Below are 26,162 nucleotides of genomic sequence, written 5' to 3'. Positions count from 1 at the left end.
TTAGTAGACTGTAAACAACTTTTATATGCACTGGGAAACTGGAAAAATTGCTTGTTTATAATTCTTGGTCGATAGTTTTTTCTTTTAGGTGGTAAAAGGCCATTCTTCAGTTTTCTGGCCTCCATTATTTGTGATGAGAAGAGTCAGTAATTATTTTGTTGTTCTATCTGTGATCTCTTGTTTTTCTTTTTCTGCTCCCCAGTCTTTCTTTTTATCTTTGATTTTCAGCAGTTTGACTATGGTGTACATGTTTATCTTTCTTTCTTATTTTTTTTTTTTTTTTTTTGTCTTTTTGCCTTTTCTAGGGCCGCTCCCGTGGCATATGAAGGTTCCCAGGCTAGGGGTCGAATCGGAGCTGTAGCCAGCAGCCTACGCCAGAGCCACAGCAATGTGGGATCCGAGCCGTATCTGCAACCTACACCACAGCTCACGGCAACACTGGATCCTTAACCCACTGAGCGAGGCCAGGGATTGAACCCACAACCTCATGGTTCTTAGTTGGATTCGTTAACCACTGCGCCACGACGGGAACTCCTCATGTTTATCTTTCTTGTTAAGCTTTGTGGATATGTGGATTTATGTTTTTCTTCAAATGTGGATAGTTTTCAGCCATTGTTTCACCAAATTTTTTTCCGCCTTTCTCTTCTTGCTCTGCCCACCTCAGCCCCTGGACTCCCATTATGTGTATCTTGGTGCATTTCTTGGCCTTGCACAGATCACTGAGCCTCATTTTCCTTCATCCTTTTTCTTTGTGATGCTCAGACTGAATACTTTTAAATGACTTATCTTCAAGCCGTTGATTCATTCTTCTGCTACCTCAAATCTGCAGTTGAGGCACTCTGGTTGGCTTTTCATTGTAGTTATTCTTTCGTTTTTAAATCTCTCTTTCGCTAGTCAAGATTTGGCCCCTCTTCTAGGCAGTTTCTTCCTACTGCTTTCCCCCCACCCCAGCCCTGGGGGAGTGACCTTTTCCTGTTTCTTTGTGTGTCTCGGAACACCGTATTTGTGCTGAGAACACCATAATTTAGGCAATGTGTCTTAGCAAATCTGATTCTGATTCATTTTACTCCCAGAGGAATATTTTAGCAGGTTTTTTTTTTTTTTTCCCTTTTCTTCTTTGATAATTTATTTAGACTAAAGCTGCAGAGTCTTTCTCTCCTTCATGGTTTAAAGTTTTGTTAATTTTTTTTCCTTCTCACTTTTATCTTTCAGCCTGGCCTCCTAGGAGTTCTCTTTGGGCCAGCACTGCTGAAAGATCAGCCAGTGACTGGTCAGAGGATTTGCCCCAACACCTGTGCTTATAAGGCTTCCACCCTCTATTCAGGGAACAAGGTGTGCTCTGGAAGTACATCCCGAAGGCTCGTCAGTTTTCCAGCCTGCCCTGGTTCTTCCTTTCCGCCAGGAATCCTTGTATCTCTTTTGCATATGCACAGACTCACTGTGTATTGCCTTGTGGGGAACTTTAGTTTTCTTCATCCTCTGGTGTACACGTGCATGGCCCTCCATTCAGCCAGAGATGTGCAGGCCGCGTGTCCATGGCTGTCACATTTCGGGCTAAGCTGCCAGTATGTCTGCTGCTTGCCCTACTCATGACCTCACGGTTTGACTTGCTGATTCAAAGGTCTTCTCCATTCATTTGCTACCAGAATTGCTGCAGATATTGACAGTGCAGCTAGATTCGGAGTTTTTTCACACTTTTCTTCCAAATTCGGTGAACTTCATCTGCTGGTTTTTGTGGCTTTTCCTGTCCTAATGGAGCTGATGCATCATCAGTACTGGGGAGACCAGACACGAGGGCCACAGACGCCTGTTTCTCTTCCTTGAAGTTTAGCAGTTTTTTACAAATAAATTTACCATATTTTCAATTTCTTGTGTACGGTCAGTGAAATTCCAAAGTCCTGGAATGGCTGTTTATCACTATTTGGTCAGCTTTTGTTGTCACTTTTTGTGGGAAGGTTTGGCTGAGCTCCTCCCTTAGTTATACTGAAAGTCTCATGCTCTCTCATAACCTTTCTTTCTTTTTTTTTTAACTTTAGTTGTTTTGAACCTATGTCCACATGAGCCTATGTAAAGTCAGAATGTATTTAATTACTCTTCAATAATGAACATTTATTTTTTATAGGTTATAATTCAAACAGTAACCCCAGGATTAACCTTGGACATAAATATTAGCCTATTTTGGCAAATATATCTGAAGAGTACATTTGTGGCAGAGAATCCCCTGAATTTTAATAAACTGCTTTTAATGATTTTATTGAAAAACTTTTTTTCCTTCTCTCCAAGCTAACACATTTTAAATAGATTCTAAACTTACTAGCTAGAAAAAAAATCCCATTTACACATATTTAATTAGAATTCTGATCAATTTTTTACTCTTCACAATGAATGACGGTTTTGGTGTTGATGTTACAGTAGTTTCACTTTTTAGATGAGATGTTGAAGTGATAATGTATTAATGACTAGTTTAAAATGTGAAAGTGTAAAAATAATTCAGTCTGTGTGCTACCATAAATGACTTGGTTTTTCCTACTGATTTAAAAGCATTATTTCAAAAACTAAGAAAATTGGCAGTAGAGTGTGTATATCAATAGTGTCTGTCTAACATCAGAAAAAATAGTTAAAGAAGTTTAAAAAAGGTTTAGAGAAGTCTGAAATCACATAGCTGCTAAGTCCAGTTGGTTAAATTCGGGCTGAACCTCAGGTATGACTGACTCAGATGCCCTTTCTTTTTTCTTAACAACACTGTCTGCTTTAAAATACACTTTCACAGAGATGCTGCTGCTTAAAATGGGCTTTAATTCTCATTTTTGTGTCACTGTTGTAAAAAAACTTTTTTTTTCTAATTGTATTTTTGAATAGGGCCTCAGTTATGTTCTTTTTCCCAAGAATCTATTTTTAACCACATACAATTTTGTGTCCCGCCTCCTAACACTTTTCAACAGGGCCAATATTTAGCATTTATGTAGCACATTTTATTTAGAATGTGCTTTGCAAATAATTTATTGATCACACATTTTTAGTAAAAGGCTAAGGAACATATTCATAGGCTTATTTTAGAGAGGCTGAAATAACGATAGACTCACATGACTCTCCTGAGGTCACAGTACCCCACATAAGTTAGAGGATCTATCTTTGCAGTAAAATCTAGACTCAGATCCTAGCCTTTCTTTTTAACCGTAGGGTTTGTCTTCATCTGCATCCCCTTCCTCTTCGTCGGCAAGTGAGCTGTTCATGGGGCCACTTCCTTTTGGCCTGGGGTCCATGTTATTTCTCTTACTCTGTAATGCCTTCTCCCACAAGTTTTGTTTTTGGCATTCTGCTCTTGAAAAGTAAGGGCGAGAGCATATTTCTTTATAAATTCACTAAATATATTTTAATTCTAAATATTTCGTGGTCCTGAATCTTCTGTTCATGCCCAGCCAGGCTTGCTTTTCTTCTGTCATCAGATCCTTCCTTCCTTCCGTAATCCATCGTCCTCGCTTCCTTGGCCTCGTCACACGGCTGGGACGAGCTGCCTCCTTTACGGTCCTGGCCTTGCTCCTGTTCACTCTTCGTCCCACCTGAACGGATGCCAGCTCCACTCTCCACCAGAACGGCTCCAACTCAAGTCCCTGCTGCCTTCACTCATAGGTAGTGGAGCCCACGGAGTCAGCGCGTGGCTGCGTGAGGGACACGGAGGTGGCTCGTGCTCACCGAGGCTCTGCTGTCATGACCCGCCACCCTTCCCGGCTTCTCACCACGCGTTCAGGTCGGGTCCTCGCTGCCCAGCCCTTCTCCCTCGCGCAGCTTTCTCCTGACATCAGAGCCGAGTCCTCAGCGCTGCCCTCACTCTGCGAGGGGGCCCCACGCGGCCCTGCCTGTGGCTGCCGGGGTCCACAGATGAAGGCTCGTGCTCAAGGCGCTCACAGCCGCCTTCCAGCCCATCTGTTCTCGAGAAGGCCTCACGGGACTCAGAACATGCCCTGTATTCTGTGACTGTAGTTTATTTCAACTAAAGGGTACAGATAACATCGGCAAAGAGAAGATGAGTGAGTCAGGAAGAACCAGGCCCAGGCTTCCCGGCATCGCTGCCCAGTGGAGTCACACAGGACACCCCTGGTTCCCCCAGCAACTGTGTGACAACAGTGTGTGGAGTGCTGCTAGCCAGGGAAGCACACCTGAGTCTTGAGTTCAGGGCTTTTTGTGGGGATCAGTCCCAAAGGCATACAGTGCCTGTGCCCCTGTCCCAGTTGCTCAGAGGCCAGCATCACAGCCCCTCTTTCTGAGCCAAACAGTTGTTCCCCACCAGTCACATTCCTGGGACAGGGTTATCTGGCCAAATGGACACAGCACAGCCTCAAGCTGGAGCCTGCCAAGGGCCGGCCTTAAGGGCACACCCTCTCTATGATGTGCGGGGCCTGCCTAACCCTTCCTCGCCCACCTGCATCCATCTCCATCCCAATTGTTAGGGACCATAGGCCATTGCGGACTCAACCTGCGCAAATTGCTTGAATTCTGCTGTCACTCTGTTACTCTCCTTATCTTCCAGAAACCAGTCAACATTCTTGTCTTTGCACATAATACCCCCATGTCCAATATATACCATTTCTCATGAAGTTAGGCCTTACAAACAACTCCCTATCTGCCTTTCCCGTCCTTCCTGCTGCTTCCTTACTCCAGGCCATCTTAACCCCACCCTGGGACCATGTAAGGGCTTCCGTCCGGTGTTTCTGCCTCCAGTGCATTTTCCCCCTTCCCATCTTTATGGAGCTATAACTCCCACAGCGTAAAATTCACTCACGTAACGTCTGCAACCCAGTGGTTTTTAGTGTGTTCACAGTCTCGAGACTATCCCCGTATTCAAAGTTAGACCATTTGTATTACCCCCAAAATAAAACTAGTCACCAACAGCAGTCACGCCCTGTTCTCCCTCCTCAGGCAACCCCAAATTTCTTTTTTTTTTTTTAACACAGCTTTTATGGAAATGTAAGGCGCATACCACGCAGTTTACCCATAAGGTGTACAGTCCATTAGATTGGCCTATATTCAGTTTTGTAGCCGTCACTGCAAATGCTGTGGATTTTCATCACCTCCAAAGGAAACCCATGCATTGGCAGTCGCTCCCCCCTCCGCTGCCCACCTTCTCAGTCTTATGCAGCTACTCATCTGTCTCTCTAGATTTGCCTGTCTTTTTGGCATTCCATATAAGACACATACAACATGTGTAGTCTTTTGTCCTGACTTCTTTCATTTCACGTACTGTTGTCAAGGTTTCCTTGAGTTGCTTTTTGTTGCTGATTAATATTCCAACTTACAGGATACCTCATTTTATCCATCCATTCCTCATTTGAGGAGTTTGTGGTAATTTCTACCTTTTGGACGTTGTGAACTGTGCTGCTGTGTACAGATTTTTGCATGGGCGTGTGTTTCATTTTCTTACCTACCTAGGAGTGGATTTGCTAGATCCTGTGGCACCTCTACGTTTCACATTTTTGAGGAGCTGCTGATTGGTTTTCCAAAGAGGCTGGACCATCGTACATTGCGGCCCAGCAAGCTATACGGGTGTCAGTATCTCCACAGTCGTATCAACACTTGATATTGGCTGTCTCTTTGATTATTGCTATCCTATTGGGTATGTTTGTGGTATTTCATTATGGTTTTGATTTGCATTTCCATGTTGATTGAGCTTCTTTTCATGGGCTCACTGACCATTTTATATCTTCTTTTTTTGCCATTTTATATCTTTTTAAGAGAGATAATTTTATCCTTGAAAAATTAGATTTCATCCTTTTATTATTGAGTTGTAAGAGTTTTTCATATGTTATGAGTACAAGTTATCAGTTAATGGGATTTCAAAATAGTTTCTCCTATTTCATGGGATGTATTTTCACTTTTTTGATGGTTGTTTTTGTAGCACAGTGGTTTTAAACTTTGACTTGATCCAATTTGACTGTTTTTTCATTTGTGCTTTTGATATCTTATCTAAGAAATCATTATGCAACATAAGATCATGAAAATTTACTTGCATGTTTTTTCTTGTTTTAGCTCTTGCATTTAGGTCTCTGATCATTTTGATGTAATTTTTATCAATGGTAAAAAGTAGAGGCACATCTAATTGTTCGATGTGGATATTCAGTTGCTGCAGCACCGTTTGTTATAGACTCTTTGAAAAGTGGTGAGCTGTATTTGATGTCTGGGCTCTCGGTTCTGTTCCAATGATCTTTATGTCTGTCCTTTAGGCCGGCACCACACAGTCTTGATGACTATAGCTTTGTAGTAAGTTTTGGAAAGGAAACATGCTGGTTTTCCAACTTCATTCTTTCTTTAGATAGTTCTGGCTATAGGTTCCTTGGATTTCCATGTTTATGCAAAGAAGCCAGCTGGAATTTTAATAGGAGCTTCCTTGAATTTGTAGATCAGTTGGAGCAGGGCGGGGGTGGGGGTGGGCAGTGGGGCGGTTGTTGTCATTGAAACAATGTTAAGTCCTCGTGTCTGCAAACACAGGGTGTCTTTCCTTTTACTTAGATTTTTAAAAATATATTCCAGTAATATTTTGTAGTTCTCAGTGTGCAGCTCTTACTCTTGTTGTGTTAATTTATTCCTAAATATGTTTTTCTTTTTGATGCTACCCTAAATGGAATTGTTTTCTTCTTAATTTCATTTTTATAATGTTTATTGTTAGTATAAAGAAATACACCTCATTTTTGTATATTCCTCTTATATCCTGCTACTTTGCTAATAAATTCTTTTTTTTTTTGGCTCTAATAATCTTTTCATGGATTCTTTGTGATTTTCTGTGTATAGGATTATGCCATCTATAAACAGACATTATTTTAGTTCATGTTTCCAATCTGAATACCACCATTTATTTCTTTTTCCTACATAGTTGTCCTGGCTAGAACCCCAAGTATGAAGTTGGGCAGAAGTGGCAAGAGTAGATATCCTTAACCGGGTCCTGTTCTTAGGTGGCACTTGGAGGTTTTTTGCCATTAAATATGTTAGGTGTGCATGTGAGCATTTCTAGAATGAAAGTATGTTGAATTCTTCTGTCAGGTATTTTCTCTCTGTGTTGAGGTGATCCTGTGGTTTTTCTTCTACTCTGTTGTCATGGTATTATGTTAATTGATTTTTGGCATTTTAAACCAAGCTTGCAAGCCTGGTATAAGTTCTACTCAGTTCTTGTGTATCTGTTCCCTTTGTTGTTGTTTATGATGCTGAATTTGCCTTCTTAATTGCATTTATATTCATAAGAATATTCTTCTGTAGGTTCCTTTTCTTATAACGTCTTTGTCTGGTTTGGGTGTCAAGTCAATACCGGCTTCGTAGAATCGGTGAGGAAATGACTCCTCCTTTATGGGTTTTGGAAGTTTGTGAAGGGTGGCCATTAATTCCTCTGTAATTGTTTGTAGAATTCACCGTCAAAGCCCTGCGGGCTTAGGCTTTTCTTTGCAGGATGTCTTTTGAGTGCTAATTTAGTCTTTTTATGTGTTACTATCTGTTCAGATTTTCTGTTTCTTCTGGAGTCAGTTTTGATGATTTGTGTCTTTCTAGGAATTTGTCCACATCGTCCAAGTTATTGAATTTGTGGGCACACAGTTGTTCATAGTATTTCTAAACACAAACCTGAATTTGCAACTCACTTCCTTAAAACAGTTAGATACGTTTTAGTACCATTATTTCTAGACATTGAAAGTCATATTTAAAATGACGTAAGGCTTTCTGCTTTCCATTCCTCTGCCCCCAGTTGTTTTGTAATTCAGCCATGCGGCACTTCTTCCAATTCCCTGGACACACCTTGGATTTCAGAGTGTGCTTTTCCCTCTCTCTGGTGTGTGTCACGCCCACCCTCTGGTAACTGGTTCGCTTGCTTCCCGGGATGACATTTCTTAGAGAAAACCTACTCTTGCTCCCCATGGCCTTCCCCTCTGAGCATTTAGACCTGAACTGCCTTTTGACTGTAAAACAGATCACACTTTCATTGATGACATGATTATAGTCTTTCTTGATGATGGAATGGAACTGGGGATACTAAAGAAAGAGAAGGAATCCAGGATGACTCCCAGAGCTTCTCAGCTGGCTGGAAAATAATGTAAGATGAAGAAGAACAGGTTCCCAGGAATGAGGCGTGTAGTCAGTTACAGAAATGTTGAGTTTTGCTCCTTGAACAATATCCAAATAGAAATGTGCAAAAAAGATGTGCGTGTGTGTGTGAGAGAGAGAGTCTCGGCTTCCATAAAGCTCTCTTGTCACCTGTCTGTTTTTCTCGGGCGGATTGTGAGTCCTTGGCTGTGGGGACCGCACACTTCCTGTGTTAGTTGGCACATCGTAGATGCCCAGTACTACTAGGTGATTGAAGTGTAAGCAGTAATGCCCATATATCAGTTACACGGTATGTTAATTTTATTATAAATGTTTCACCTGGAAATACGCCCCGCAGGAGGAGTTAGGGTTAAGGGTAGAAAATTTTAGTTTGGAAAAAACTGCTATTTGTACATTGCTTTTCTTTTTACAGCAATCTGTTGATATATTTTCATTTCAAGAGACTCACATCTTGTTTTATGAATTCATATATTTTCCTTACCCTTTTTTTTCTGTTAAAAATTATTTGCTTCTTGTAAATACTTTGCCGTCTTCTGTTCTTTTTGCAGGACTATAATGATGAAATCAGGCAAGCACAGCTCCAGGAGTTAACGTATCTGAATGGTGGTTCGGAAAATGCAGATGTGCCAGTTGTTCGAGGGAAACCTACCTTGCGTACGAGAGGTGTACCAACCCCAGCAATAACCAGGTAGGTGTGATTAGAGCAGGGCACCATGGCAGTGGTTCTCAGGTTTCCTTTCTTAACAACCCCGCAGCTCTACCAGCACGTTGGTACAGCACTTCTAAGGATGCCTGCAGACAGTATGGTGTCGGTTTCAAGAAGTTTCACTTTGGACCGGGATGTTCCTGGGCTTAAATATAACCTGTTCTACTTACGCTAATGGCTGTAGACAAATTTATTTATTTGACGCTATTAATTCCTTAATTCTTTAAAATGAGGCTTTGTGTGTGTGTGTGTGTGTGTTCGCTGTGATGCACGGATGGAGAGAGTGGGAGCAGGTGTTGTCCCCGGTGAGTGTGGACGGGACGGCGTCAGGCTCGGTCACTGCTGTGTCTCCCATGCTGAGCTGTGTCGGGCACCATCGTCTCTTTGTTTCCCGTAAGTGCTTTTTGGCGCCTGAAACCCCTGAGCTCCTTGTCCGGGTTCACAGAATTTTTATTTCTGTCTCTGAACGGATGACTGCTTTTAACCTGAAAAATGTTTAATGCCCAAGTCAACTGAAGCAAACCGTAAATTGAGATATGACTCTATCAGATGTATTTGAGAATTATTTTTAATTTTTTGAATCTTTGCCCCCAGAACAACTCAGTGGAAATTAGTAGCACTGATTGTTTTCAATGGCAGGTGTGTTTTGTTTTTTTTTTTTTTCAGATAGAATTTTGCATGGAATAATTTAAAATCGCTTTCTTCCACACATCCAGATTCTTTTGAAGGAATAAAAAGTCGGTTCCCCCGTTGAGTGTTGCTGATCAGCACACTGTCAGAGTGACTCTAGACAGGTGTTGTTTCTGTGTTAAATAACACAGATCTGGGCATGGCCCCAGGTGGGTTTTCTCTATAAAAAACAGGCTAATAATAATAGGTTTGCTCCTGATGGTTTAATGAAATAATTTATGTAGCTGTTGAGTAAATGGTAAATCTCTTTTCATTTCTATTCCTTCTAATCTTAAAAGATTTGCTTGAAATCATAAGAAATTACATATTTGCCGTTTCCTGTGGCTGTTGCCATGATTTACCACAAACTACGTGCCTTCAGGCGACAGAGGTTGATTGTGGTTCTGGAGGCTGGGCGTCTGGAACCAGCCTGACGAGGCTGGAGTCAAGGTATTGATGGGGCTGCCCCTGGTGGCTGGAGAGGGGACCCTTGGCTTGTCCTGTCCAGCCTCGGGTGCCCGCGGGTAGTGGCCAGGCCACTCTGCTCTGTCCTTCTTCACGCTGTCTCCTCTCACTTCCACGGGCCTCCCGCACGATGAGGCTCATGGGACGTGTTTAGGGCCCCCCGGGGGGTTCCAGGGTGACCTCCCCATCGCACGGTTCCTCACCTAATGGCAGAGGCCCTTTTTCCTTGTTTGCGGCAGCGTTCAGAGAAGAAGTTCCCTTGGTGGGGAGTGTCCGTAACAGAGCACCCCCAGGGCCATGGTGGGGGCACCGCGTTCCTTAAGCCAGAGCTGCCATCTCTCCTGGAGATGACTTCTAGTTTAGTTGTCATGTTTTAATGCAGCTGGAAATGCTACATGAGGGCAGATGAAGGGGGCAGAGGCTCTCGGTCTGGGGGGCAGTATCCGAGAAGCACCTCCGTCGGTTCCTCTCGCTTCCAGCACGTGCGTTCCCGGCCACGTCCCGCTTTTCTGCTGTCGGATGGCGCTGTGTTCAGGTCACGCTGCAGACCCGGCGGTTTAGCTCAGGGAGTGAGGCTGGTCCGGGCTGATCGAACGCCTTCCTGTGACACTCTGGTCACCGCGTGTCTGAGGAGCTCAGGCTCCGGGCACAGCTGGGCACGCAGGCCCTGCCTTCTTCCCTGTGGGTCGTCACGGGCTGCCGCGCGACCACCTCTTCCACACTCGTTTTTTTGCGGTGTGAACCGTGTGTCCATCTGTGAGGCAGTCAGTGCCCCTCTGCCTGTATTTCTCCTTCAGCCCTCGCCCCCCCTTGGTCTCCGCTGGCGACGTGGCCGTCGTCTGTGCTCAGCCCCCACTGGGTCCGAGTCTGGGCTCTGCCCTTCCGGCCCGTGGCTCACCTCGCTCCGCTGTGTGCAGGGGCGGCCTTTCCTCTCTCTGCCTCTCACCTGCCCAAGTCCTGCGCGTCTCTCCAGCCCAAACTGAAGCTCAGTGTTAACACTTGGAGCGCCCGCTGCTGTTGGAGTCCCTCCCAGGCACGTCAGAAACCCTGCCAAGGTGGGGTCCCCGGAACAGCCCCGCGAGGATGGGCGCTGTTCTGCCGAAGTCACCATTTCATCACAAAGGAGCGGAAGCAAGGCCAGGGGATTGTCACCGGCCCGGCCACCAGCTGGCGCGTTGTAGGCCTGGTGGGAAGGCAGGCCTTCCAGAAAGCATGCCTCTCCCTCTCGTTCGTCCTTCCCTCGCGTTTTCATCCAGGATTTTTTTTTTTTTTTTTTTTTTTTTTGTCTTTCACTTATTCTTCCCCTGCAGTTTTTCCATAAAACTTTCATCCTGTCGCCTTTATTGTATTTTAATTATAGCACGATAGCACTTTAAATACAAACAGTAGTGGAAGGGTATTTTCACTGCTTTTCCTCACCAGATCATATATAGTAAATTGCTAAATGAATATGTCCATGTAAAAATACATCGATGTCAAAAACTTCAGATAAAAAATTTCAAAACCACACTACTAAGATTAATGCATAAAAAGGTACCTGGTGTTTTGTAGAGTTGCCGAGTTGGTCTTCAGATTATGCTTTGAGCTTCCTAGTGACCAAAGCTGAGGAAAATATGGTTGTAGAATTCAGGGTGTCTGAGTGGCCAAAGCAGACCTAAAACCCCAGACAAAGGTACTTACTGGGGCCCAGCGCTTTCTCGTGCTGAGACCATTGGAAGGGCACAGGGCGTTCTTGGCCACATCCGGTCCTGTAGTAAGTCACTTTGATTTTAGCTCTAAAATAGGCCTTAGGTCTATTTTTCTTTGATGGCCTCTTTCATCCTGCTCTCCAGCCAGACTGGTCTCCTTTGCATTCCTTAAACAGGCGAAGCTGCTTTCTTTCTCCTCCTCCTTCCCCTCCTCCCCCTGCCCCCACCCCAAGGCCTGTCTCCTAGACGCCTGCCGACCCCTCAGCATCCTGTCCTCCGTACACAGGCACCTTGGCAAAGAGGCCTTGGCCGGTCCCCTTGTTTGAAGTGGCCACTCCCCAGCCCAGAAACTGGTCCATAAAACCCTTCTGGGGGGCGTTCCTGATGTGGCCCAGCGGGTTAAGAACCCAACTAGTATCCATGAGGTCACTCCCTGGCCTTGCTTAGTGGGTTAAGGATCTGGCATTGCCAAAGCTGAGGCGTAGGTCGCAGATACAGCTCATGGATCCTTTGTGGCTGTGGCTGTGGCTGTGGTGTAGGCCGGCAGCTGCAGCTCTGATTCGACCCCTAGCCTGAGAACTTCCATATGCCAAGGGTACGGCCCTAAAAAGACCAAAAAAAAAAAAAAAAAAACCCAAACCTTCTTGGTTACCTAGCAGAATTTATCAACTGGATTTACCTTTCTGATTTGTTTGCTTTTTCACTGGTCACTCCCGGGATAAGGTAAAGGCTTAACGGCGCCCGCGTCCCCGCTACTTGCCACTGAGGGGTCACTCGGTGAGAAAGCATCGAGTGATGCAGCACAGTGGCAGATCCTTTAGACGACTTCGGACCGTTTGCGGTGTTTCTGCTAAGCTCATTCTCGTCGGTGGCGTGACTGGATTTACCGGCCTTAGCTGCCTGGGGAGGTCACGTGGACGGCGTCACTTTGGAATTTTGCAGTGGAACACAGATGTTCCTGGAGTCATCATGAGTGTTCGCCTATTGTCACATCAGGGTAGCTCTGTGCTGAAAGATGTAAATGGACTAAAATTAAATCCTGCAACGGGAAGTAGTACATGATTTAATTAAACCTTTCCATTCCATTTCAGAGGCGGGGACTTAATCCTCATGAACTCGGGAGACGAGGGAGTTCCTTTCCTTTCAGGCTGCACTGCACAGTCCTGGATATGTGTCCCCCCACCCCGCCCCCCGCCGAGAGCGTGTCAGGGGAGATTAGGGTTGACCCCGCCCGAGTAACACACTTGCTGTTTAGTGTGCTTTTTCTCCTGGAGGGCTTCACCCGAACCTGCCTGCTGCTGGCGGTCTGAGCTCGGGTTCTGAGCCCACGGGGATGGGCCTGGCCTTCCTTTACTGCTGCAGAACGCCTGGCCTGTTCTGTGTGCTCTTTTACCTGCCTTGACTCTGGCCCATCTGGCCCCTTTACCCAAGTTCACAGGCGGTGTTCTCTCCTTGCATTTGTTCCCAGAAACAGGAAGAAACGGTGAACGAAGTGGACGAAGGCTGTCTTTTTCTAAGCGGCAGACACGTCCTCACCAGCATTGAGTGCTGAATGCGGTGGTTTTGTTTTAACTCGAGACCTTTCCTCAGCCTTCGTCAAGGCGGCACGTTTCCAGCTTCAGGTTCTTAAACTGTTTTGCCTGCTCCTTGTGTCTTCTTCCGCGGACTGCAGTCCCGCATCAGATCCTAAGACTGCGCGTCCCAAACTGGGCGCCAGGCGCTGGCTCAGCCGTCTCACGGGCCGCCCTGGAGAGCCCACAGTTTGGGGGCCACCGCAGTGACCAGCACTTTTAGACGCTGCGTGAACGGTCGGTCAGCTTAAGGTAGCCATTTATAGTTTAACATGACATGGTGCCCGCTGAGTCTGAGGACATCCTGTTTGTGTCAGTGGGCATCTCAGCACGGGACGTGATGAGGAACAGGTAGCCACAGTCCCTCCGCCTGGTGGCCACTGCGTAACTTCTCAAACCATGGGCTTCGGTGGGACACAGTCTCATTGTCTTGTCCGTGCTGATTTTCACATGGGACCTATTCTCTTAAAATGGATTATGAATAAGATCATAGATGCCAAAGATTGTTTTAATGACAGAAAATGATATACTTTTCTCCACAGTGTGTGAAGTTATGAGAAATGTTATCAGAAAAACTGAATAGTTAATATATGGGCCATAAATGTTTCACCAGCATAGGATGTGATTTATATTCATCTACCAATCTGTATTAAAAAGTCCTTTTTTATTAAGAAAAGGCTGGGTAGAGGAGAATGATATTTCTTTTTCTACTAGCCAAAATTGTGGGAATTTGCAGTTTTAAAAAACATAAAGTTGGAACATTGTATAAATTGTCGCTTCCCCATTGGGTTTACCTTCTTGGAACCCTCTACCGCGTAAACTGTCAGAACAGTCACCTGCCCTGTGTCCCTGCAGCTCTGTCTGTGGTCGTAAAGCCCGGCTGGTGATGCTTGACTCACGTGCCCCCGTTGTGGCTGGAACACGGAGGACTTTCCCTGGAAATGCGCCTCTCTGCGGTTTCTGGACTTCTCCCGTTGCGTTCTTCTCTCCGTCCTTGGCACCCAGTTACCCTGGCCGAGGTGCTCTCTGAGGCGCTGTCAGTGCGGCCACGGCCACGCCAGGACAGATTGAGGGGAGGCAAGAGGAGGAGAAGCTGTGTCTCTTTTATTTCTTCTTCTTTTTCTTTTGTCTTTTTAGGGGAGGTTCCCTGGCTAGGGGTTGAATAGAACCTGTATCCTCCGGCCTACACCACAGTCACAGCCATGCAGGATCCGAGCCAAGTCTGTGACCTACACCACAGCCCACGGCAACACTGGATCCTTAACCCATTGTGTGAGGCCAGGGATCGAACCTACCTCTTCGTGGATCCTAGTCAGATTCGTTAACCACTGAGCCACCATGGGAACTCCAGGTGTGTCTCTTTTAAAATCACCTTCACAGCTTTGGGAAAACAATAACTGCAGCAGATGGTGTTGCACATAGTGAGAAAACTTCTGACAAGAGCTTGTGATTTCAGTGCCAGCTGGGACGCACCCATGAGAGGGGCCACCAAGCGTGGCGCTCCTGCTACTGCTGGTCGCTGTGGCCGAGGTACCCTGTAGGTCCCCCATCGGCTTCCAACACCCAGCAAGCCCGCTGATCTTCCCAGAATCGTGTCAAGCACTCCTGGGGCTCCTCCGGCAGGTTGAGGCCTCCGGGACAGAGGGGCCCAAGGAGTGAGGGGCCCCACCCCGCTTGTCAGGAGTTTTCATCGATTTTTTTCCTCTTTGAACATCAGTCAATATCTGATGTCAGGTCATTTAATGTCACACATTTTCCTGAGCTCTTCCTGTGACGGGATTTGAAGCTACAGAGATGAGCCAGTCACTGTCCCGCTGTTCAGGGAGCTTAAGGGGAAAGTCAGAGACACAAGCATTTATGACAGCCCGGCGTCAGCAGAGGGCGAGGGCTGGAGGGGAAGGGACGCAGAAGGAGAAGTGGGAGCGCAGACTGTTCTGGAGGCGCGTGGGTGTCAACACCCCTGGGGCTGGTAAGGAGGGGGGAGCCGCACCTGAGCAGGGGGGCAAGGCGGGAAAGCAGCATACAGGGCGCCTGCATGGCGTTGGGGAGCCGGGGGGGGATGGGCCGCCGCCGCCCCCTGCCCCACCCCCACCCCCGGTGGTCTGGGCGCCCCGCGCTGAGCCCGCCCGGTCCATCTGTGGCACGCAGGAGGCAGCAGGTTGTGCACACATTGATCCGATCCTGCTTCATTTTGTAAATGTCCCCTTCAAGCCCAGACCACAGCATGTTTCCTCTTGTGGTTTCTTGAAGCGACTCCTCATGGAACTTCGAATTCCTGCAGCATCGACCAGATCAGCCTCTCCGCACAGGACCTGGGCACGCTGGGCGGCTCTCCCACGTGGCTTTGTTCTCAAGGTCACTGTCAACACGGAGGAAGAGGACTTGTGCTGCCTAGTTTTAGAAGGCAGAAGCAGGGCGGACATGTAGAAATGACAGCAATTGTTTGCTATTTTTGGTTTTAAATTTAGAAAGTAAAAACGTGGTAACAGTCAGACCTGGAAGACAGTAACAGGCTTCCAGGTACAGAATGAGCTGTCTTCAGGCAAATACATCATCAGATGAAAAGAGAAGTTTCTTACGTTTTTAAGAGTGTGGACTCTCTCACACACTGTCTTATATTGTCAACAATTGTACTCGCAGCCAGTTTGTAACTTGGAGAAGAAGCAGATCTCCTTGGATTTCTTTTATGCTCTGGACAATGTAGGATAACAGTCATTTTCTTAAAAATTGTCTTGAAGATTTGATGGATCACAGTTTAACAAAGAAAGGAGATAGCCAGTAGGTTTCATAGCAGCTCTGTAACCTCTGGATCCAAACCACCCACAGCAGCCCTGAGAGCTTGCTGGAAAGGCAGCCTCCAGCCTAGACGTGGTGATGCAGGTGAAAAGAGGTCCCAAGTGGCATGGACGCCCAGTGAGGTGGGCACGCAGGAGCATGTCCCTGGCACCGCGTTCCATTCCCTCCGCATCGGCCCTGACAGTGCCTTGTGTTTGCTCTGAGGGCTGATGGCCATAGGCTGTGCTGCCTTTCCCTCTGTCTCGCCTCTCATTCCCTTGCTAACCTCTGGCAAGGAAAAGAACAAACCAAACCCAACAAAAAAAAAAAAACCAACCTTCAGAACAATTAAGCTTTGCTCTCTGCAGAACACTGTGACAGAGCGGAAGGAAGGTTGCCGAGTGTGCTGGGGACTCTGTAGGAGGATGAACTACCCCTCAGGCCAGTATTGCATCAGGCCTAGACCTCAGCTCCATCTCTGGGAAGATTTTTTTCTCATTGGGATGCCAGTGGTGCCGGCTGGACCTTGACACCGGATCCGACAGGCACCTACTCTGATCAGTGGGAGGCTCTCTGCTTCTTCCTAAGGCCACCCCATGCCACCCGTGTCTCCCAGGGTCACCCAGTTAACAATGCTGGAGCTGGTTCTGCCAGCTTCCTGGTTCTACCCTGTACATTTGGTTCCCATGAAGCGTACAGACAGAAGCCAGGCGGGCTGGTGTATGGTTACACTCTCTCGCTTCCGCACTGCCTGGCGCTTGCTGAGTGTACAGCATGTTCACAGAGCCGCGGCTGCTGAATGTACAAAATGACCACTGACGGGAGTTGTACCCTCTGTCCCCTCATCCCTCAGTAGCAGCCAGAAGGAGAGCATTCAGGGCCGAGTCCAAGGAGAAGTCTGCAGGAGAGCAGCCGCTTGCTGAGGGCCTGTGGGCTCGGGCACTTTATTTTGCTGTAACCTCCCCACTAGTCTGCGAGAGCTGCATGTTAACCGGCTTTATAGATGAAAACCAAGGCTCAGCAGCCAAGTGATGACAGGGTGGGATGTGAGCGTTGGGTGTGGGTGTGTTGGAACCCAAGGCGTCTGCTCCTTCATCATGTCCGGAAACGTCTTATTAACATATAAACTAAGAATTAATTCATGACCGATCAGGAACTTCTGGTAGTCAGGCATTCAGAGCCCTCGTCCCACAGAAAAGCACTTTTCTTGGTTATTTTCACATCTGAGTTTCAAAACGTAAACCGTGGTCACCCCGCTGAAAGATGCGGACAGAAAGGACCGTTGGAATCATACTCAGTTGTCTGCTCAGGAAACTTGCTCCTCAGGTGCGTTAAGTTTCTGCTTTTCCATCAGCGCCGTTCTGAGCGGGTGGTACCCTAATCCTGTCTTTGAATCAACTTCTCAAGTAAAAAATAAATAAGGTCCCATGATTATCCCTGTAAGGCCCATCTAACGGGCCTTCCATCCTCACCCTCTCGTTTTGTCCTGCTCTCTAGCTTTGCCCTGAACTGCACTGGTGGTACCCAGCAGATGCTCGAGCTGCCGACCTCCACGTTGGCATGTGGCCCGCCATGCCCCCCTCGCACCACAGTACCATGTAGAGTAGCACTAACCCTAATGCCCAGGGCAGTGCAAACACTTAGAAACGAATCTTCAGAGGGTCTTTTGTCGATAAGTTTCTGGAGCTGCTTGTATCAAATGACTTAATCTAAAATTCTAGAACAGATGCTGCGGTAGGATTCCTTACACCCAGAGGGCATGTGACCTGCCAGTGTCGGTGTTGATAGGGAAGAATTGTGAGCTTCTTAAAGGTAAATTTGTCTTTCAACTTGGTAAAAGACTTAAATGTATACAGTCAAAAATGTTGACTGTTTTGTGATTGACATAGTGCCTCGGGTGGCAGGGATGGGCTTTTATATAAAGAAGCAGGAGCCTTAATTAGTTTGAATATACGCAGATTGGAGTATCGCAAGTGAGTTAGATATACCCTAAGTACAAGCTATGCTTCAATCACACTGAAGATTTTTCTAGATATATGCTGGAGATAGAAAGATGAGTAAGACTAGAGAAATGATAGTGTCTATCCGTACAGGTCAGAGTGATTGAAATGTTTATACATTGTTGATCTTCACTGAGTAGGAAATGTGCTACATGCTTCATATGTCCTGTGTCATTTTTGCTTCACATAACGCTAAGGAATGGATGCTAAATCCCATTTCACAATTGAGAAACCTGTTTTGGAAAGTTCAGACTCCTGATTAGTTCAAATGTTAACTGGAAGGCGGAAGTTAAATAAGTACATTCAAGAATTGAATCCAGGAGTTCCCTGGTGGCTTAACAGGTTAAGGACCCGGCATGGTCACTGCCGTGTCTCGGGTGGACTGGTGGATATTTATCCTGTGCATTGTTAAAACCCAGCCCTGCTTGGTTGTGTTGTTCTGATTGTTTCAGCTTTGGCTGTTGGGAAATCGAAACAGCCCAAGGAAAGGCTCCTCTTCTCCTTTCACGTTCCGCCCTAATTGAGGGGTTTGTTTGTTTGTTTGTTGTGAGTGCTTCCTCACTTTCTGGCAGTCTAAGTTGCTCCAGCATCAGGTGTATTTTCTGCTCTAGTCTTAGAATTAGCCATTTCTCCGAGGAACCCTGGTTCCTTTTATTGGAGAATGAATGATCTAAGAACCCAAGATCTGGCTGCTGCTTCTGCTTGTTGCTGCTGGTCTGTCCTTGCTTCTAGGTGCTCTCAGCTGACAGAGCAAAGAAATGCATGTGTGTCTACCAGCCTGTGTTTAAACACATATCTCCGCAGATTTCTGTGCTTGATCCCCTGTGTCCACAGTCAAGTAATCAGAGTTCATATTGATGTCTCTGGTTCCAGTATATTACCAAAGTGATCCTTTTAGCCTTGCCTTACTTCTCTGCAACCCTCACTCCAGTACAAGACATGTGACTCTCTCTGTTCACCATCCATTTAATTGCTCCACCCCAGCAACCAGATACAGGGTATCAGAACCGTGAACCTGTCCTGCATCCCTTCCCTTGGGGAACAACTTTATAAGCTAGAACAGTGCTGTATATACTTTTGCCGTTAGTCTTAGAAACTTGACTCATTTCTAAGTTTACTTACTTCTTCTCCTAGCTCCTTTAAAATGTTGTTTCTCGTGTTTTTTAATGCAGTTAAAATGTTTGTTACCTCCCTTTCATTCCATCCCGGGAGCCCTCATTTCCTAAGGGTGTGTGTGTGTGTGTGTGTGTGTGTGTACTTTTTTCTAGTTTATACACATGAACATTTTACTCTTTGTGCTATAAAGTTGTGTGGGTTTTGACAAATGCTCTGTGTCACGTCTCCACCATTTCAGTGTCATACAGAAGAAGTTTCATTGCCCTGAAATATTCCTGTTACTTCAGCTGTTCACCCTCCCCCCCCACCTTGACCCTGTGTCAACCACTGTCGTATTTTAACCCATCTCTCTAGTTTTTTTCTTTTCCAGGATGTCTTATAATTTGAATCATAGAGTATGTAGCCTTTTCAGATTGCTATTTTCACTCAGAAACATGCATTATAGGTTCATCCATATCTTTTTGTGAACTGTTAGCTCATTTCTTTTTATTGTTGAGTAATGGTCTATTATGTGAACATACCCCAGCCTGCGTATCCACTCACCTACCGAACAAAAAGCATCTTGGTTGTTTTAGTGACAAATTTCTTTTTTTTTTTTTTTTTTTTTTTTTTGTCTTTTTGCTATTTCTTGGGCCTCTCCCGCGGCATATGGAGGTTCCCAGGCTAGGGGTCCAATCGGAGCTGTAGCCACCGGCCTATGCCAGAGCCACAGCAACGCAGGATCCGAGCCGCGTCTGCAACCTACACCACAGCTCACGGCAACGCCGGATCGTTAACCCACTGAGCAAGGCCAGGGACCGAACCTGCAACCTCATGGTTCCTAGTCGGATTCGTTAACCACTGCGCCACGACGGGAACTCCATTAGTGACAAATTTCAAATTTCAGTTACTCGTTGCAGCTGTAAGAGAAAGCGGTTGACATATTAGCTTTGTATTCCAAGGCCTTGTTTCTTGTGCCCATTCGGGAGTTTATTGTTTGTACGGTTGCTTTGTCTCATTTTGTTGTGGTTGATTCTTTGGGAATTATTACATAGAAATGATGTGTCACCTGCAAACAAAGTGTTGCTTCCTCCTCCACAGTCTGAAAAGTGTTACTTCCGTTTCTGGCCTTGCTGAGGTAGAGAGGACTCGAGCACAGTTTCGCCGGGAGGAGGACGACCAGGCCCCGTGCCTGTCCCCGTCATCTCTCACCGCTCAGTATAATACGAGTTGTAGGTTTTTGTAGATCTTCTTTTTTTACTTGAGGAAATTTACCTCCATTCCTGGCTTGCTGAATTTTTATCATGAATGGTGTAGCATCTCATTAAATACTTTTTCTCTTTTATGTGATCTTAAGACTTTTTTCCTGAAGCCTCTGGATGCGATGGATCACGTTGATTTTCATGAATGTTGAAGCGGCTTTACACATCTGGAATAAATCCCACTTGGTCCTGATGTATTTACACATTATTAAATTAAATTTGCTACTGTTTTTGAGGATTTCTGCATATTGCTGGGAAAGTATATTTTATTCCCTCTCTTGTGGCATCAGGTGTGTGTTTTGGTGCCGAGCTTACCAGCCACGTCCTCTCGGTCTGAGATCTGTCTCAGCCTCAGTTTTCCTGTCCACAGACAAGCAGGATCGCATTGTAGGAATGAGGGCTGGATGTGATCCTGGCAGGGCGTGCATGGAGGAGGGACCACGGTGGCTGCAGCCTCCTTGGATGTCAGCTTTCTATTCTGTGTTCCAGACAGAAACTGTGACTCTCGGGGTTTCTATGATGTTACCGTGGGGGTTTTTTGTTTTGTTTTGTTTTGTCTTGCTTTGCTTTTTAGGGCTGCACCTGTGGAATATGGAGGTTCCCAGGTTAGGGGTTGAATTGGAGCTGCAGCTGCCCGTCTACAGCACAGCCACAGCAACACCGGATCCGAGCCGCATCTGTGACCTACACCACAGCTCACGCAACACTGGATCCTTAATCCACTGAGCGAGGCCAGGGATTGAACTTGCATCCTCATGGATCCTGGTCAGATTCGTTAACCGCTGAGCCACAATGGGAACTCCTGATGGTACCGTGTTAATTATCACTGGACTGGCTCCTGAAGTGATAGGAGGTGGATACCTATGTGTCGTTTGCATTAGTTTTTACTTTGCATGTGGTTTCCTTATTTCTGGAACATTGATTGAACAGGGGAATATTGAAGAGTACGATGGGGATTGCTAATTGACTCTCTTGCTTGCAGGGGAAGGGGAGGAGGCACAGCCCGGCCAGTGGGCGTCGGGGTACCACGAGGCACGGCCGCTTCCAGGGGTGTCCTTTCCACCCGAGGGCCAGTGAGTCGAGGAAGAGGACTTCTCACTCCCAGAGCAAGAGGCGTCCCCCCAACGGGGTACAGACCGCCCCCGCCGCCCCCGACACAGGAGACCTACGGAGATTACGTAAGTGAAGCTGCTTTGATGGCCTGTGCTCTGGACATAGCATCCAGGGTCACGACTCGCGTCCCTCACCTCGCTTTCGTTTGTGACTAGCCCACCTGAGCTCAGCAAACATTGTTAAGTGCTAAATAAGTGCTTGGCACCAGAGACAGAAAAAACGAGAACGCAGTAACCTCTCTTGTCAAAGAGCTTAAGACGGAAGGTGAATTTGGGGGTTGGAGAGGTTCAAGCCTGGCATCCGGGAGGCGGGTTATCAGGGTCTCGCAGGAGGTGGGTGTGGCCTTCTTCCGTAGCCCGCTCAGGTCGCCGCGGACTGAGTCGGTCATTTCCGAACAATCGCCTGCATCTACCACGCCGCTCTTACTGTAAGGTTTCCTCGCAGGCTCTGCCGCTGAGTAAGGTTCTCAGTGGAAAGTCTTTTCAGTGAAGAAAAAGTTCCCAATCTTTCACATTCGTGCAAAGCGGTCTGTCCATCTGCCATTCAATAATTCTTTGACATGGCTCATAGATTTACTTAGATAAGAGAAAGAAAATAAATACATATGTGAAAAAATGGGTGGGAGGGCGGGGGTTAATAAGAATGCAAAACCCCTGGTATTCTTCCTGTGACTTTCCAGTTTAACACAAATGAAGAAAGTAAGTGCTGGACAGATACTCCATGTTAGTGATTGAAAGTGTCGAAGAAAGAGAATGTGAGTTGTTGTCGAGGAAAGGAAAGCAGTGACGGCCCAAAGTGCCAGAACCGGAGGCTTCTCCTCTTTTCCTTTAATGGAGATCTCTTGCTGGGAGCTCGGCCCCTCTTTGCAGTTTCTGGAAGGTTCCAGTAATCCTCTGGGCCACAGACAGCTTCTTTAGCATCATCTGCAGCCCCTGGAAAGATCTGAGTCTCTGTCCTGGTCCTACTGAGCTTTATGTTATCCCCTCAATGTGTGGTGGCCTCTTAGGCTTCCCGAACTTGGCCGGTGCACCTGTCTCTGCCTGGAGCGCTCCTGCTCATCAGCTGTCTGCTGTTTTCCTTGTGGACTTAGGTTTGCCGTTTTCTCGGGAAGCTCCGAGGAGGTGAGAGCGGACCACTGAGCATCACTGCCACCTCTGCCCCCACTGTGCCCGCCCGGGGACAGGGAGCCCTGACTCCTTGCACTCGGCAGAGGGTGTGCACTGGTGGCTCAGTGTTTTAAAAACAAGCCCCAAATAGACAGTGTCACCATCTCGCCCTGTAGCTGGGGAGGAATGTGCCCTCTTTTTTGTCTCTGTGTGCCCGTTACAGGTGGTCATGGTGCTCTTTCCTAATGATCGATCTCTCCAAACTTAGAATTGCGCCTGGAACTCGTCCACAGAGGCTGCTGGGCTCGTGAGAGTAGCAGAGACTGGAAAGGAAAGGCAGCTTTGTGAAATTGTTCTGAGGTGGCCGGGTGTCTGCTTTCTTCCACCTCTGCTTACTGGGGAGCCGTAGGTGTGGCTGAGTGGTGTCTCAGGAACCGCCAGGCGGGGGGCGTGGGAAGCCTGCGTGTGGCCCCCCGTGCTGTACACACGGCGTGCAACAGGCCAGGTCCTCCACTTTTTTGGCTTCATACTCCGCCTGTTTTAGAAAGAGCCTGGTGCCTTCCTCCCGTGCATTAACTCATTTGTCCTCTCAGCGTAGACGGATGGTGTTCCTACTGTGTGAACCAGACTTGCAAGGTCTCTGTCTCAGCCTGCATTCTCTAGTGAGTCTAGACCGAAATGAGATGAATGCAAATACAAATTTCTTGGAAGGTTAAAGGCCAGGGGAGAAAAAGGAAGACAGATTTAAGGCACTTGATTTTTCTCTGTTTACCTTTGATTTTTATCAACAAATGATGGGACCGGCATTGAAACAATTGATTTGCCAAGAATTCTGTTGAGTTGAATTACCCTTCCAATCCACTGCTGTGGGGAATGGGAGAGTGGCCATGCAGAAGCCACGGGTGTCCTTCCAGGAGCTGACCGGGCTTGGAGGGCTCAGAGGAGAAGGCAGCTTTATTGTGTGACCCCATACTGACAGCTGGCACTCTTCAGGCACTAATTGTCTCTGGGGCTGTATTTCCAGCTGCCACCCTACAGTGTTACCTTCAAATGACACATTTGCCTTCTTGGTGTAGTTTGCCATCGGTCTTAACTGTTTGAAATTCTGAAGAGTACTCATACTGCATGCTTAGCTTTTGCAGCATGGAAAGGGGAAAAAATTTTGGTCTTAGGGTCGCATCTGTGGCATATAGAAGTTCCCAGACTAGAAGTCTAATTGAAGCTGCATCTGCCAGCCTAAACCACAGCCACAGCCACACCAGATCCAAGCCACATCTGTGACCTACACCACAGCTCACGGCAACGCCAGATCCTTAGCCCACCGAACGAGGCCAGGAATTGAACCTGCATCCTCATGGATACTAGTCGTGTTACTGCTGAGCCACGACAAGAACTTCTCCCCAAATACCCAAATTTTAAAAAATAGTGATTTTGTTTGCTTGCTCGTTTCTGGGATTTTAAGTCAGGTGGGTAATGCTACAAAATTTCCAACTTAGCAAGCTCAGATTCTCTACCCCCCACCCCGATGGCTATTAATTCATGCGGCAAATGGGAAAGTTGAAGTTGGTCCTCTCAGAATGTCCTAACATAATTCTTCCATCCATTGGAATCATCATAAATGAGGTTCTAAACTCCCTGAGCGTGGGGCCTCCCCATGTCCGCTCTTCGTCGTCCCAGCATCTAGCATCGCCTCTGGCACATAGTCTTTAATCAGTGTTTGCGGAATGGAGGAATATTCTCAAGACTGAGTTTTAAAACTTGCCACCTGTGGAGGACCGCCCCCCCCCATGCCCCCTGTGTGCTTTCTCATTTTCAGTCGCCTAGCGGTTAATAGCCGGCGTTCTCATCCGCGTGGGGCTGTGCAGGGCACTCAGCAGACTTCCTGGGAAAAGCACCGAGTCTCCTGATCAGCCCCCAGCCTCTAGCGTGGTTTCTAGCACTTTGTAAGCGCTGTGTAGGTGTTTACCCGGCCGGGTAAGCTTTCCCGAGGAAGGTCGCCTTGGACCTTTTCCCAGTCAATGACCGTGACCTTCTGAGGGAAAGAAAAAAGACCTGCCCGTCGTTATCCTGGTCTGGTGCTCAGGGGCAGCTGCAGGTTACGGAGACACAGGACCGGTTCTGAGCAGCTCCTGGAGGTAACAGGGTCACGTGTTCTAAGCCTCCTCTCGCTCTGCCCCCGCGCTTTCGGGAGGGCCTTGGCGTTTGATGAGAAGCTGCCTCCACAGCCCACTTGCTTACATGTTCCATCGTGTTCTCGGGGCCGCTAGGCGGCGAGGTGTTGTGACCCTCTTGTGGGGTGAGAATTTAAGGTGGGAAGCGAAGTGTCTCTCCCAGGGTCAGGAGGGCGATGCAGGAGCAGGTATGCAGGTGTGCAACTCACAATTCAAGGCCCTGAAAACAGGGCTCTAGCAGCTGCGATGACGAGGTCTCCTCAGCTCGGGAAAGACGGCAGATCCTGCGCTTAAGCCGCTGTCATCGGGAGCGAGGTAGAGGCGGGCCGGGGTCAAGGAAAGTTCTCTGGCTTTAGGCTACCTTCCGTAGGGAAATGGAAGTTGAGAATCATTGGAAGAATAGGATAGGGTTAGGAGTTTAAAAAATAATAAACAAAGCGTTATTATATTTATTGACAAAAGTAAAAGCATTTTCACTATTTAAGCATTTCAGGAGTTCCTGTTGTGGCTCAGTGGTTAACAAATCCCACTAGTAAGCATGAGGTTGCGGGTTCGATCCCTGCTCTTGCTCAGTGGGTTAAGGATCCAGCATTGCCGTGAGCTGTGGTGTAGGTCACAGACTCGGCTTGGATCCCCCGGTTGCTGTGGCTCTGGTATAGGCTGGCAGCTACAGCTCCGATTAGACCCCCTAGCCTGGGAACCTCCATGTGCTACTGGAAGCAGCCTTAGAAAAGGCAAAAAGACAAAAAAAAAAAAAAAAAAAAATTTCAGAGCATCTGTGTCTCTTAAAAAAAGGCTTGTTATTCCTTTGGAACTCAAAAATGTTACTTTTTAAGATTTCCTTGAAATACATTTGTAGTAGGAATTTTTTTTTTTTATTTCTATGCAACTTGTTATAGGTAACCAATTTAATTTACTTATTTAATTTTCACTTAACGTTTAGTATCTGAGGCCATTCTTTCCGGAAAAAAAGATGCAAAGAAACCATATCAGTTGCTTATTTAAACAAAAAAGAAGTGGGAAGCTGTCATTTAAAATCCTACCACAACTGGTGCTTTTTTGAGAAAGTATACATTTCAGTCCTTAAAATAGTCAGCATTCTTCAGATTCTGTGTAGTAAAATGTGAAGGTATTCCAATAAAGTTTCAGGCGCAAGAAAAACACAACTAATGGCACGTGTTAAAATTTTGTTTAGTTATAGTATGGCCATTGTAAAAATGTTCGCCCTTAGCCCAAGTGAGAAGGCCTGGTAATTTAAAGGTATTTTCTTGTCAGACGGTGCCTACTGGAATCTGATTTTTCTTTTTTCTTTTTTTTTTTTTTTTTTTTTTTATTTTCCCACTGTACAGCAAGGGGGTCAGGTTATCCTTACATGTATACATTACAATTACAGTTTTTCCCCCACCCTTTCTTCTGTTGCAACATGAGTATCTAGACAAAGTTCTCAATGCTATTCAGCAGG

General features: G+C 46.6%; 1 protein-coding gene across 9 annotated transcripts in view; it reads left to right on the top strand.

Annotated features, from left to right (window-relative positions):
- KHDRBS3 (KH RNA binding domain containing, signal transduction associated 3) overlaps positions 1 to 26,162 on the top strand; it is a 165,152-nt gene that overhangs the window by 81,756 nt on the left and 57,234 nt on the right. For all 9 annotated transcript variants that reach the window (XR_014842926.1, XR_014842925.1, XR_014842923.1 and 6 more), the window contains 2 exons: positions 8,628 to 8,767; positions 21,293 to 21,488. Coding sequence is in view for 4 of the 9 variants with exons in the window: in XM_021088871.2 (XP_020944530.2) it covers positions 8,628 to 8,767; positions 21,293 to 21,488 (336 nt within the window). In the remaining 5 variants the exon portion in view is untranslated. The remainder of the gene's footprint in view (positions 1 to 8,627; positions 8,768 to 21,292; positions 21,489 to 26,162) is intronic.

Source organism: Sus scrofa, chromosome 4, assembly GCF_054392235.1.
Source record: "Sus scrofa isolate SSC_HxYL_T2T_F1_AM1 chromosome 4, Sscrofa_HxYL_maternal_Yorkshire_Landrace_v2.0, whole genome shotgun sequence".
Classification (NCBI taxonomy): Eukaryota; Metazoa; Chordata; class Mammalia; order Artiodactyla; family Suidae; genus Sus; species Sus scrofa.
This window is presented reverse-complemented; position numbering and strand designations above follow the sequence as displayed.